Genomic DNA, 14097 nt, shown 5'->3' with positions numbered 1-14097 from the left:
ATACTTTGTCCATAGCTCATGTTTGTCTTTTGTTCATTTGTTAGGTTTGGGATTTGGTTTGGTTCTTCCCTCCCACTCCCCCATGGCATGTAAAAGTTTTCTGGGGCAAGTTTTTTATCACCCCGTGTACATCAGAAAAGTTTTCTTACTCTACTGCTGCAGTTTTTCCTTGGTGTGTATTTCTCTGAAATTATTGGTTATTATTTCTCTCTGCATTTACGTCTCCTAAGTTCTTACAAGCTACTAATGAGGGTATAATGATAATATTTTTCAATTTTCTAGGTTTAATTATCGGAGGGGTTTTATACTCTACACTTTCTTCAGTTTATCTGTGTTTCTTTGTCAGAATGAGATCCAGTATTCCACGAGTTGGAGTGATTCATCTCTCTTCCTTGCCTGAAGTGATATCTGAGCCCAGGCAGATTAAAGTCACATTGGTCATTTTGCAGAAGCGTTTGCTTTGCAGACAATTCTCTCATTTGTTCAGCATTCTCACTCTTGCTTATCTTTAGCTCCTGCTTCTGGCCGGGCTTTTTCCTTGATTTTATCTCTGGGTTTTCTTTGCATTACTTTTCCAACATAGTCCTGTTTCTCTCCCTTTCTTCTTTTGTTTTCTTTTTTGCACTAACACCCTTTGAATTGTTTCTACCCACTGGTGCTTGTAAACTTCATTCTGTATCACTTGCAAGTTCCTTTAACATTACTTTGAGTCAGTCTTAGATCTTTAATTAAGATGTCAAAGACAACTGGACTAGCAAAGATCCCTGCAGCATCCCAGTAGATGCCCTCTGTATCTGTTGGTTCTGTTTGTCTCTCATATATCATATATATAATTATGCATAGTTTTGAAGCCATTATTCAATTTTCTAGCAATATGATCCGTGCTGTCCAAGCCAATCTGGAGTAATTTTTGGCTGTGATTTCCGTGGAGAGTAACAAATGCTATTTTAAATCTAAACTTAATTGCTTTGGTCACTGTGTTCTTTTCATTCTTTGCCTTCACAGCATTTCTATCTTCCTTTGAGGAGCAATCAGGTTTATTAGGATTTACAGTAACGGATGTTCATATATTTGCAACTTCTGCCAACTAAGTAAATGCCCAGCATGTTCCTTTGTACAGCCTTGTAAAAAAGCCATGAGTTGGCATGTATGGAGCTCATTACAAGATCTGAGACTAGATTATTAGAAAGAGATTTTTAAGGGTAGGTGGTGGTGTTTTGAGTTCTTGGGGATTTTTGGGGATGGGGGGAGGGTTTGGTAGGTTTTTGGTTTTATTGTTCCTGCCCCTTGGGTCCTCCTTTTTCTGGAGATGATGCAGTCACTCCCCTTTGTTTTTAACACCATATGAATTAGACGTTTTCCTGCTAGGGAGGGGCAGGTTTTCCAGTTCCTGGTGCTACTGGCTGAGTCACTGGCTCTGTTTTTCTGTTCTCTTGTAGGTTTATAATTACCTTGTTCTTACCTTCGTTAGAATGTGATTGCCAAAGGGTAGGTGTTTTACCCTCCTGTATTTCTGAGACGTGAGTGCCAGTGGCTTTCAGAGCCTGGGTGCAAGCCTTCAGAACATCTGCTCTGCTATTGCCAAAGAGAAAACAAATCAGCGTAGCCCTCAGAGTGCCTCCCTTCCAGCAGGATGGTAATCATTAATGATAGATGTCCAGGCAGTGTGTAATCTCCTGTAACCTGGACTGCTTGAACTAAAGAGGAAATGTCAAGAGAATGTGGAGCAGGTGTATACTGAAATGGAAAGGGAGGATTTATTAATGTGTCCTAAGTTCATTTTACCTGATCGTACATCTCTGTAAGCTCATTGAAATAAAGCTCATTTGTACCAGACTAGCAGGACTTAGGCAGATCTTTTGGTTTGAAAATCTTGTCAGCTTAAGGGGAAAAAAAAGGTGTAAAAGAGAGGTTTGTGTAAGGAGATTATATCCAAGCACACTCACTGCTCTTTGAATTATCTTTATGAAATTAATAAAAATATATTTATTTCTCTGCCTCCACTAGTTTGTGAAGGATTTATGTAATCAGAAGAGAATAACTGCAGGTAGGACATGTAAATCTCTGCTTCTATCCATCCAGTATGCAAACTGAAAAACAGAGTATCAGCACCTTTTTCCACTGCTTTTGGTCACAGGTTTTATTTGTAAGGACATGCTTTAAAAACTGGAGCAGAGTCTGTGGATGGCTGTGTCCCTTTAAGAATCTAGTTTTGCTTGGCTAGCTGCCCTTGTTCTCCTGTAGATTAATCCAGCAGAAAGTATATAACCTGTTGACCTTCCTGGCAAAAAGGGTCTGGAAGGGCAAAGAGATAAATCAGAAGGTTCATACTTTCCTGTAATATCTGGGGACAGGTTTGTTTTTCAGTTTTTGACATTTCTTTTTTATTTTATTATTTTTTAACAGATTCCTGCTTGAGGTTTGGGGTTGTAATTACAGATTCTTGTGATTTTCATGTGCTTTCAGTGAAATCGTTCTGTGTTCAGCAAGTTGGAGATGATTGCAGGTTTATGCCACATGTAGAGAGAGGAAAGAGTTCTGAACTCAAAATTACACTGGTCTCAGTTGAGGATGGCTTTACTGTGTCATGTATCAAACTGGTAGGAGCAGTGGAATCTGGCAGAAGTGTCTGGTGTGTGTTAGCTGGGAAATTTCACACTGTTTTACAGAAACATTGGCTTTCACAGTGTCAGCCTTAAGAACTGAATGTGTAAGCAGTGAATGCTGATCTGCTGCATGATGCAGATGGGGTGTGTACCCCAAAACTGAGCTGGGGTGGTGTCTGGATACCCCATGGGTAGGGCTCATTCATTTCATGGAGATGTTTCATCGTGGCTGCTCTTTGCTTAGGCATTGCCTTACAACAAGCATCAAACCCCTTTGAGCTCATGCCTGACTTCTGCGAAAATCAAAGCACACGTGTAATTGGTTGGCTGAAGGAGGGAAACTCGAAAGAGCACTGAGCATTGGTCCCGCTTTATATACCTGTTCTGCCTGTTAGTGATTTGCATTTGTCTTGAGCCTTTAGCAGAGGGCTTAGTCCTGACCAGACAGGCCATGCCCACAACACAGACCACCTGCAAGCGCCACAGAAAGGGAAATTTGACTGCATTCATGGGTTGTGTCATCACTGTCTGCCCATTCTCTTGGAAGTCTCATAGCCCAGGTTCAGCTATTTCTTTTCTTGGAGTCTGACTAGCGTTTTGGAGCTAAACATTTTCAGTGCATTGGATGAAATTTGCAAACATCTGTCTCTTGTCTAAGCTCATGTTCAGTTCTGCCATTAGTGTCATGGGGAGCTAGGTGTGTCACAGTTGTGAGGCTTTGCTGGAGTGTCTATCTTTGAGCCCTAGAGAAGAGATTGAAAAATGTCATGAACAGGAGGCAGGATTAGGAAATAAGAATTTGGTTTGGATATCATGAACTGAGCATTATGAGTCTCAGCTTAGTGTTACTTGTCAGCAAACCCTTGAAATATGCTCTATTTCTAGACATGAGCCCCTCTGAAGTTACCACTTGCAATTGCAAATCACTTTTAAAGTTAACCTTTTCTTGCCTTGAAGTTCTTGTCTAGATTTTACCCTTATTCTGATTTTTCTATTGGGTGGTTCACTTACATCTTCATCCTCTATTTTTTTCCATAGGTAAAATGAGGGCTTTTGAGCCCATTGGTGAGGTTTTTGTAACAACTGAGATTCGTTTAGGAGGAAGGTTTTTTAGGTTGCTATTGCAAGTTCCTATCCTTTAATGATTAAGTGAATAATACTCTTTGGGAAGATGCTCAGCTTGATTTTTTTTTTTTTGTCTCTAGCTTGGCTTGGTTATTCTCAAGTCATTTTAGTCAGTCAATATCTACGTTTGCCTGTACCTAAAGGGACAGTTCCAATTTTCCTGTGTTAGCTGACACTACCAATGCTTCTGTGAAGGGATGTTGATTATTTTACTCCCTCCTGGTTCCTTGCTTTCTAACCAGCTCCAGGGAGAATGACTCCTGGGCCTGCTGCTGCTAGCACCAGGGTGACTAGCCATTTTCACCCTGCCACAACCTTCATCTCTTTGGGAAGCTGTGAAACACATGCCACATGTCTTGGAAAGCCAGAGAGAATGGGAGCTCTGGGAACGGTTCCCACATGGGAGATAACAGTGACTCCCCAGGAATTCCTCTGTTCCTTTGGGAGCTGGGGCCAGCCCAGCGCGTGGCTCCGTCCCAGCACAACCTGGCAGTGTCAATCTCGGCTGCCCTTGCTGGCTGGTTTCTCTCTCCCAGCTGAGAAATGAATCACCAGTGCTCACTCTACCCTGTCAGTCCCAGGCTGGCGGCCTTGTGATGCGGCCTGTACGCGGGAGCGGGGCAGGAGCTGCCCATTGCTCAGGAGCGACCCCCGAGCTGGCCACATCCACACGGTGGGATCAGAGCTGGCCTTTCGGTTTTGCTGTTGGGTTGTGGGGTTTTTCCTCCCCTCCTTAGGGCGGCAAGGCTCTGTGCTCTGTTTCCTTTATCTCAAATGTAACTGATTGGATGGTGTGCAAGGCCACACACAGCCTTATCTCATCACATCCTGTTTGACTGCATTATCCAGGGCTGCACTGATGGAAGTCCTCCTCTCTCCTTGCTTTGATTTATATCACTCTGCTGGACACTACATCCTCTCTCTGTTTCAGCCAGAGCTGGCTGCTGCAATAATTTCAGAGTTGTTTTGCTTTGCTCGGGAAGTCAGGTGCCTTTTGAACAGCAGCTGCTGCAGGCAGTTTCGGTGCAGCAAACAAACTGAGCTCGATTTTGTGTTAGGCAGTGTGACAAGCATTCAGCTGGAGCCCAGCCTCCTGTTGGATATGATCTGAGGCTGTTCCTTTGTAAACCAGTCTTACTCAGTGTTGAGACAGAGACAAAAATCTCACCGTGCAGCCTGTGGATGGAATGAGTTTATTACCTTGACCTCAGTTCTTTCCTCCTTGCTTGGCACTGCTGCTTGCTAAGAGCTTTTACCTCCTCTGCAGCCAGTAACACTTAACCTTAACTGGTTTTATTCATGGGATTATGCAGCACTACTCTGCTGTCCTGGGTGGATAGGGCTATTCACAGGGAATAGCCTGCATTACTCAGGATTGCAGGAGGCCTGAGGCAAAAAGTGAGATCACAGCCAGGCTCAGCCCCTGGCTAAGCTGTTCTGGAGTGTTTGAGTGAAGCCCTCTCAAGAGGCCCAGTGAGCTGCACCCACCCATCTGCACTGTCTCCAGGCTGCTTTAATGATGGGAGTGCAGCTCCTAAGGAGCCTGAGGAACTGGTTGCTGTCTGGTGCTGCAAAAGTACTATTACCTTCCTAGGAACAGTTCAGTGGTCTTGCTTCAGTTGCATTCTTATTTTTTTTCTGTAGAGACCCTATAAATATATCCATTATTTTTTTCCTCTTTTGTCTGCAAGCCTTCACCAGTCTTATTTATCATTGAATACTTGCTTTCCCCACCTTTTCCCTTTCCAGTGTGTTTTTCCTGCAGTCCTTGAGTTGCACCATCTGGGAGCTACTCATCTACTGATTGCACTAATTTTTCTCTTTCAGAGGAACTAAGCTATTCTTGTAGTGTCCCATAGAATTTCCCAGTCTTCTTCCTCTGGTAAGTTTGACTGCTATCTTCCATCTAGTACCTTGAGTAATAGGTTTCTTTGTATTTTGGACTGTTGCTTCCCTAAACCCGAATCTCCTTGTATTACTGCATTGTGTAAGTTCTTTTGCTAGGTGTTCTGGATGGGAGTAAGTGGCTGGTTGCTCCAGTTTCCAGGTTTTCTTATTGTTATATCTATATCTATATCTATATCTATATCTATATCTATATCTATATCTATATCTATATCTATATCTATATCTATATATCTATATATACACATATATAAAATAAACTTTAAAGTTTGAGAAGCAGGATATCATCTGTTATGGCTGAACCGATTTTTTTTTTCTTTGCAAAATTTCCTACTACTGATCAGATATGAAAATGTGGTTCGAATCCTCTATAGCAGGAGTGTTTGGCTCACGTTACGCCCAATGGCGAATACCGGAATTGTTGGGGTTTGTTTGCATTTCAATGGCACCCAGGAGCACCTGTAAGGTGAAGCAATCCCTGGCGGCACAGCCCGCAGTTGCAGTGGATGAGGCACCCAGAGGGTGCAGGGATGCTCTGGGTGAAGCAGCAGCAGCAGCCGCCAGCTCCGGAGCAGGAGTGGAACCGCCTGTGGGACTGCACAGGGCTGTGCTGGCAGGGGCCCCTGCCTGGGAGGGGTGAGTGACTCCATGGGGACCCTCTGCCTGCTGGGCTGTGCTCCATTCCAACAGGACAGGGGGTGGCCGTGGGCTGGGGGGAGCCTCTGGGACAGAGCAGCTCTAAGAAAACTGAACAACTGGAGGCAGCTGGCTGCAATTTTTCAGATCCACAGGAAAGTATGATTTTGTGTTGAGCAGCTGCCACAAACACTTAAGAGGGAGCTGTTACCAACAGTAATGACTGAGGGATTAATATTAGAAAGCAGATGTGTCAGACTGTGGAGTCTGTTTAAAGATGTGCTCCCTGTCAATAAGACCTTGCTGAAGGGCTCCTGGCAGCTGTCTAGCCCTGCAGGATCTCTGAATCTCAATGAGATACCACGTGTGAAAGGAAAGAGGGTTAGTGTTGAAATTATCAGAATCGGAACACTTCAGCCAAAGCTGCTGGAGATGGAAGATTTTTGTGTTTACTCCACGGTTTTGCTTTGTGGGTGACTCATTAAGAGATGACCATGGCAGAAAGAAAAACAGGGAGCAAGAGTGAGTAAGAAACAGGATTTGGACAGAGGGAAACATTAGGAAGGAAGATAGAGAGTCTGTGGTGAGGAGGTGGATGTGCTCTGAGGGGCCTTGTGTCTTTGAAGCTGGGGGAGAACCCATCACTGTACCCCACAAAGAAAGACACATAATCATCTCTGGATAAAATAAGAGTGAGATCAAGATAAAGAAAACTGTAAGGTACAATTGCAGAAGTACAAAAGGCAAGGAGTGGGGCATAAGTTCAGGCTAAAGGAATCCCAAGAGAAAAAACACCAAGCCCTGTGACCTCTGGCAAAACTTGCACTTATGAACACGGGACAACATCCTCTGACTACTCTGTTCCTAAGAACTGTGCCTGGTGAGGGAATTCAGATGGGAAAGGAATTGTCTGAGCATGTTTAGGACGTCTGTTTAGTGCTTTCAGAATCAAATTCCCTCCACATCAGAAGAGAGCTTTGTGATTACAAACTCTTGCACAGGCAGAACCTAAAAAAAAATTAACAAGTACTAAAATATTTAGTAATATTAGAACATTTGGTAATACAAATCACCATTAAAGTTACCAGGCTGTATGCATGTAGTTCATTAAATAGAAGGCAGAAGCAAATAGAAAGTAGATGCTAACTGAAACACTTGTATTTTGTTAAAGATGTTATTAATGAATATTATAGAAACTTTTCTTATAAATAAGACATTCAGCATTCTCATGCTTCTGAAAAATCCTCTGGTTTTTACCTGATTGCTCGTTCAGTGGGAAGCAATTCCACTGCCAGTTTTCCAGTTTGCCATCCTAATAAAATCATTTAGCACAGGGTTTAACCCCCAGCTTCTTTTTTAGTTTGCTTTGCTTACTTTAATGAGTGGTCATCTTGGCCACCGAGTTCAGATCAACAGTGCAGGAAACAGAAGGCTTGAAAGTGTTGAGCCAAAGCAGAGACCAAGAGATCAGATAGCACTCAACCAGAGCTCCCTGAATTACTGCTATTGCTGCTGGCACAGAGCATTGCCTGGGACTGCACATGGACCTCACCAGTTAAGCAACTTTATTTAAGACAACTTTGCAGGCCTTTGAAGCCTTTGGCATCTTAGTGATCCAGAGGCACAGAGTTATAAGGATTTCCATGGCCATTTCAGTCTATGGAATTTCTTCAGAAGTCAGCAAATAAAAGCAAAAGTTTTGCTAGTGTGTTTTGTAATCTGAGTAATTACAGAGGTTTTAGCTGGAGATGGCCAAACATCCTTGATTTTATAATCTGTATGGTTCCCCATTTTTTATCATCCATCAGGGATAGCTTTAGTACCAAGAAGGGAAAGCAGAATCAGGACACAAGGTGCAGAAAAGTTGGAATTGACCACAATAGCACACTTTGGTTCTTGCTGACCCTCTGTAACTTGAGATTAAACTAACATTGCTGGGCAAAGCAGGAAAAGTAAGAAGCGTTAAAAAAAAAGTGTCTGATCACTTCAAGACTTATATAATTTCTTCTGTCACTGCTATTATGTTCCATATCTCCTTTGATTTACACCAACGTTAGAGAAAGTTCACATATTCTGTCTCTGGCTTTGTGGATTTCTCTTAAGGTACGAATGACATCTGCTCAAGTCAAGTCAGTGCAACTTTTCTTTAAGATTTGGAGAACAGAGTCTGGAGAGTTGACACTGCACTGAATAGGACATGTTTTCTTCTCCAGTTATTCTTGGATTAGAATGGACCCAAAGTTTCCTGTGTCACCAAAAGCACTTAGTGCAGATGCCAAGCCTTGTAAAATATGAAATGATCAGGGTGTGTGATGGGGGGAGGAGAGTTATGCTTCAGAGATATGCTTCAGATATTTATTGAGTTTCAGCTTAAGAGTGTGCCATGATGAAATCATCTGCTAGGTATTCCCCTGTGTCAGCATGGACACTAAGGAGATGAAAATAACTGGATTCAAAGCAGATGCTTTTTATGGTCATGATGGTCCTTCATCCCCTAGGAGATGACTTTGCCTGTATGCATTGCTGGGGGATTTGGCCTGACAGCAGACCTGTAGTTTCCAGTGACTGTGGCTTTGGGAGCCGTGTAGTTGAGCAGCTGGAGATGTTTTCACTTGGTGTGAAACCTGCTGGCTCCTGTGAGATTTGCAGCTCCCAGTGCAGGTGATGTGATGAATGCACTTGCTGTCACACCTTGGGTTTCCTTCTGAACCCTCTGCTTTTCAGCCTGTCACCACAAGTTACAGCCAGCCTGGGCCTTGTGTTTGTGGATATTTTGATGTGTGTTTACTGTAGAGGATCGGCAGAGCCTCCAGGGACTAGGGGTGCTTGGGGAAGGAAGATTTGGAGCAGGTAACTTCTCTTTCCCTGTCAGTGTCTCCCTGTGGAAAGCTTACTTCTCCACACGGATTCCCCAGCAGGACAATCTCTTAAATTCTCTTAAAATTACCCATGTAATTTTTTATTAGCATCTGTCAGTGAAAGGGGGAATGTTTGGGGAGGGACGCAACTGTTACCCTTCATTTCAGGGTCTCTTAAAGTCACACAGCTGACCTTGGTGCCATTCACAGTGTGCTGGGATGTCTGCCCCAGTGGTAAAAAGCCAAGTGTGTGTTCCCCTCTCTGCCCCTCTCATCTCCCATTGTATTATTTCTTTCCATGTTCATTAAATGGATCAAGAGAGTTGAAATAATCTCATGTTGAAATGAATGGATGTGCTGTGGAAGACCATTCCAGTGATTTGTGTGTTTCAAATACTCTCACAGGAAATAAGTCATATACTGGGTTTTCTAAATGTCTTTGTGCACCATTTGTTAAAATGCTGCATAGTCAAAATGCTGTGTCTAATTATTTGTCTAATTTATATTGTCTGTATTGCAATTAGTCAAAGGCACAGTATTGTCTTATTTCCTTAGCTTATGGAGATGTAAAATATGTATTTGCTGCTGTCTAAAGTCATTAAGGAGCAGCAAAACCTTCTGAGAGCCAGTGTTGCCAAATCTTTACAATTTCAGGTTTTGAAATGTTAAAGTGCTGCAAGAATTTCAGCTTTTATTAAAAAAAAAATCTGGTCATTATGGTCTTGGAGAAGATTTAAAAACTATAAAATCCAAAGAGATAAGAAACTAAAGAAAGACTTGAATAAAGTTTGTCAGAAAAGTTTCTGGAGCTATGAGCCCTGAATTTTTGAAGTTCTGAGCTTGAATGAATGGACTGTTTTCCCCCTAGATCAACTACGACATGGCAAAACTGCATGTATTTTTTTTTTAATGACTAGTTTTTGACAAATACCACACCCAAATTTCTCTTGTGTTCCCCTTTACATTTTCACTGTGATATTTCTGAGCTAGAGAGTTGCCATGTCAGACTTCTCTTCTTACTCATGTTCAGTGCAGGTTTGATGACTCTGCTGCTTTTCGAAAAGCAGTCCTTATTCTGATTTTCTTGCTACCCAGCTCAATGTGAGAGAGGGAAGAGGGAGGGAAGTTTTGAACTCTGGCTGGATTCTCAAATGCTGGCTTGTGAACATTCTTTCTAGCCCGGATAACAAAGCTACTAAAATGATAAACAAACAGCTTTGGAATTAAGGCAGAACAATTATCTGTGTCTTTAGAAGCCGTTTATCTCCTGCCTGGTTGACTGGAAGTGTCTGTGTGGTCTGAAGTCAATTTCTCAATGAGTGTTTCAGCAGCTCCACTCAAAGGCTTCAGCTCTCCTGTAGGCATTTATAAGTAGACTGTAATTTATTGTAGTTTTCAAGAGCTAGCAGCTGTCTGCTTAGGTTCAATGAGAAACCAAATTCTGCTCCTGCCCAGTGGCAAATCTAACAGCTTGAGACTAGTAAGGGAGCAGAGAGGCAGGGGAAACTTGAAGGAATTTGCCCAAAGTCGTTCTGAGGATGAGCAGTAACAACAGGCTAAGCACCTTGGTTCTTGATCTGCAACCTGGCGCTGTCATCCCTGTACTCATGGTGCCTTCTGCTCCTGCCAGGATATGGGGTTTGGAAGGCACTGCATTAAACTGTCCAGGAATGGCTTTTTTAATAGCACAGCTGATCCTTGAGAAGAAATGTCAGCGTTAGAAGTGACACCAACTACTAACTCTGATCCAGTGAAACAGTATCTAAGAAAATTTCAATCCCAGTGCTCAGTGATGACTGGATAATTCATCACTGCTGTAGTCTTTCACACAGGCTGAATCCCTCTATGTGTGCGTTGGAAAGTTAAATAACAGTGACATGGACAATGACAGTGCAGGGAGAAAGAAATAAAGGAGATAAAGACACGAGAAGACTCCTGAGGAGAGCTGGGAAGTGACAGAGTTAATGAACCAAAGAGAAATTGGAGCAGGCCGTTTTTCAGAAGGATTTGTAGAAAATGTTTTCATCTCAACACAAATAAAAACCCAACATGTGGTTGAGTTATCTTTAAGATAAACTTGAAGTAAACCCTTCCTAACTGAGATTTTTTTTCAGCTTTTTTTGCTTTAGAATCCCCTTGGAGGGTTTCTAACTGCCCGGTGGGATGTGCTTGCCCTTGCAGGTTCTGAGTCTGCTCCTCCGCGTGGCACCTTGGAGTTTCTAGCTGGCACCATTACCTCCAACGAGTGGAGTTCTCCCACCTCCCCTGAGGGGAGCAACGACTCGGGGGGCAGCGAGGCCTTGGACAAACCCATCGACAATGACGCCGAGGGCGTGTGGAGCCCGGACATCGAGCAGAGCTTCCAGGAAGCGCTAGCCATCTACCCGCCATGCGGCCGCCGCAAGATCATCCTGTCCGACGAAGGCAAGATGTATGGTAAGGAGAGAGAGAGAGAGAGAGACAGAGGTCACAGCACAACGCTCCACACAGCCTGCCCCTGCCCAAATGATGCTCTGAGTGAATTCCCTTCTCTCACGTGTTCCCAGGCTGGTGCTGTTGGTTGCCTGGAGTCTTATTTAGGAAAATGGGTGTGACATTGATGAAGCAGAAAGTGTTATAGGTATCGTTTTCAGGGGATTATCCATAATATAGATCTCAGAGCTGAGCATGTGCTACTGAACTAATCTTTATATATAAATATACGGCTTCATGGTGTGACAAAGCCTATCTTTTATGGTATCTCTTCTTCACTGCTCTTGTTGGAGGTAAGAACAGCTAATGATCTGCATATCTGGTGCTACAGGAAAGAAGCTCAGCTCCTGAAGCCCTGAATGGCTCTGCTGCTGTGCAAACACCACACCTACCTACTTTAGCTACCTACACTTTTCAGATGTTAAGGGCAGAAAGTTCTGTGTACTGCTTTTCATTGCAGTTTGCGGTCTCATAGCCCTGGCACAAGTATCTTTCACCTGTGGATTCTTCTCATCTAGCTAACTAGATACCCAGCCCTGAGTACAGAGAGGCTTTGGCATGCAGCTGCAGCAGAAGTCAATTTTATACATGAATTGGGTTTTTTTGACCTTTTCCATAGTTAAAAAAATTCTTTTGATTTTTGTTAACCAAAAGCTAGTGTGGCCTGGATTCTCTAGCTGAGAATTGCAAGAATCCACCTGGTAATGCAAAGCAAAGGTTAAATACCCAGTATTTGGTTTTCAGTCTCAAGGTGGACAGTTTCTCCAAACTCTAGCAAGGATCTTATGGAAGACAGCTCTCTTTCTACCCAGTCGGTGCTTGCTTTTTTACCCCCCACCCCATACATTGGAATCTGCCCGTCTTCACAGGCCCCATCACGGGATGCTCCGTGCATGCCCTGGAGCTTCCTATGGGGCACTTCACAAGCAATTCTGCAGGTTTCTGTCCACCCATCAGGCCATTGTTCCCCGAGCAAGGGAATGGATTGCTCTGACTGCGGGAGCGTGGGTGGAGTCTTTTTTACAGGGCCTTATCTGCAGTGGATGGTTTTACTGGGTACACACATCATTGTACCTGGGAAGAGCAATCGGGGTTGGGTAAGGCTGGTCACCCTGAGGCTAATCTGGGGCCAGTATTCCCAGGCAGACTTCAATTCCTGCTCTGAGCTGGTGCAGGCGTTTGTATGGTTGTGCTATGGAAGCAGCCGGGGAACTAATTCCATTTAAAACTAACATGGCCAGAAAGGAGAAAAGATGTGAACTTTAATTACGATACTGCCCAGCATCTTGTGCTGGTATTTAGAGAAAGGATGGTGAGATTGGGAATGAGCAACCATGACTGAGACCAAAGTAAGACAGCTTCTTTGGGGACTGATTAAAATGTTACTCAGACTAAAATATTACCTGAGAATCCACCCCATGGTTATTAAGCATGAACTAGTGACATGCTCTTGTTGCTGTATGTCTGCACTGCTTTTCATGATGGGTGACTTTTAAAATTACTGGTGAAAAATTACAGTTGTGTTTTAAGAGTGTAGTAATTTACTAAACATTTTGCCCCTGAAGTATTTCAGTTTTGGAGCGAATGTGTCAGAGCAGAGAGTGAAAGACAAGAAAAAAAATGAGCAAAAGTGAAGCACAAAGGGATACATAAGCCAGTGACACTTGGCTGGGCCTGACTTAGCATGGATTGGTGTTAAGTGGAACACACCTGGTTGACTGGACTGGTGAACTGCAGAAGGTAAATAACCTTCCTGCAGGGTGAAAGGTTTAGGGTAGGCTCAGGGAGAAGAAATGAAGAGCTTTTCTGCAAGCCCTCCCTCCCTATTCCAAATGGGACAGTGTCCCTGCTTGCCTTCAGTGCACCTGTTCCTGGTGTGGATTGTTGGTTCAGTGTGCTCCTGACAGAACCCAGGCACTGATTTATGCCCTTCTTTGCTTACTTGTCTCCAGGACCCAGGCCAAGGAAGTGGGGCCCGGTCTGGGATCTATAGAAAGATATGACCGGGCAGGGAGAATAAATATAGTCCCTGATTTCATCTCCAGTGCTCACAAGCCAGCTTGTGGAGCAGGGCAGGCTCGCTGTGGAGCTGGCCCTGCCTCTGAAGGGATGGTTATTTATCCACCCTGTGACTGACTTGCACAGAGCCCTCTGAACCAAGGGGTGAGCTGTTACAGAGAGCTCTTTATGCCCCTTTCCCCTGACAAAATTGGAACCATTTCACTGTTTCTCACTGAGGAGTGGCTCGTGTGGTTATGGGCAAGATGTTCCAGGTCTCAGAATTTCTTCTATGTGCAATTTATGTTCTTCTCATCTTTTGTGTAGCAGACTGTTGTCAGTTCAAAACTGGCGGCTTTTAGCTGAAGTGTACTGAGGCAGTATGAAGAATTTGCTGTTTTGCTTAAATGCATTTAAATTTGCACAGAAAGTTGTGTTTCAGCCTCTAAACAGGCCTCACGCTCATGTTGCCTGCCTCTTCAAAGCTGGCTTGTTTA

General features: G+C 43.6%; 1 protein-coding gene across 3 annotated transcripts in view; it reads left to right on the top strand.

The window, feature by feature from the left end:
* The window catches only part of TEAD4 (TEA domain transcription factor 4), a 50921-nt gene that overhangs the window by 2958 nt on the left and 33866 nt on the right, over nt 1-14097 (top strand). The window contains exons 2-3 of one of the 3 annotated variants that reach the window (XM_026797722.2): nt 5559-5613; nt 11312-11566. The exons of 1 other annotated variant lie outside the window; for it this stretch is intronic. In XM_026797722.2, coding sequence (XP_026653523.1) covers nt 11560-11566 — 7 coding nt within the window. In that variant the 5' untranslated portion in view covers nt 5559-5613; nt 11312-11559. The remainder of the gene's footprint in view (nt 1-5558; nt 5614-11311; nt 11567-14097) is intronic. One more of the 3 variants, XM_074534938.1, reaches the window with a different exon arrangement.

The sequence above is a fragment of the Zonotrichia albicollis genome, chromosome 2 (genome assembly GCF_047830755.1).
Source record: "Zonotrichia albicollis isolate bZonAlb1 chromosome 2, bZonAlb1.hap1, whole genome shotgun sequence".
NCBI classification, from domain to species: Eukaryota; Metazoa; Chordata; class Aves; order Passeriformes; family Passerellidae; genus Zonotrichia; species Zonotrichia albicollis.
Note: the sequence above shows the minus strand (reverse complement) of the source record. Positions and strands in the feature narration are given on the sequence as shown.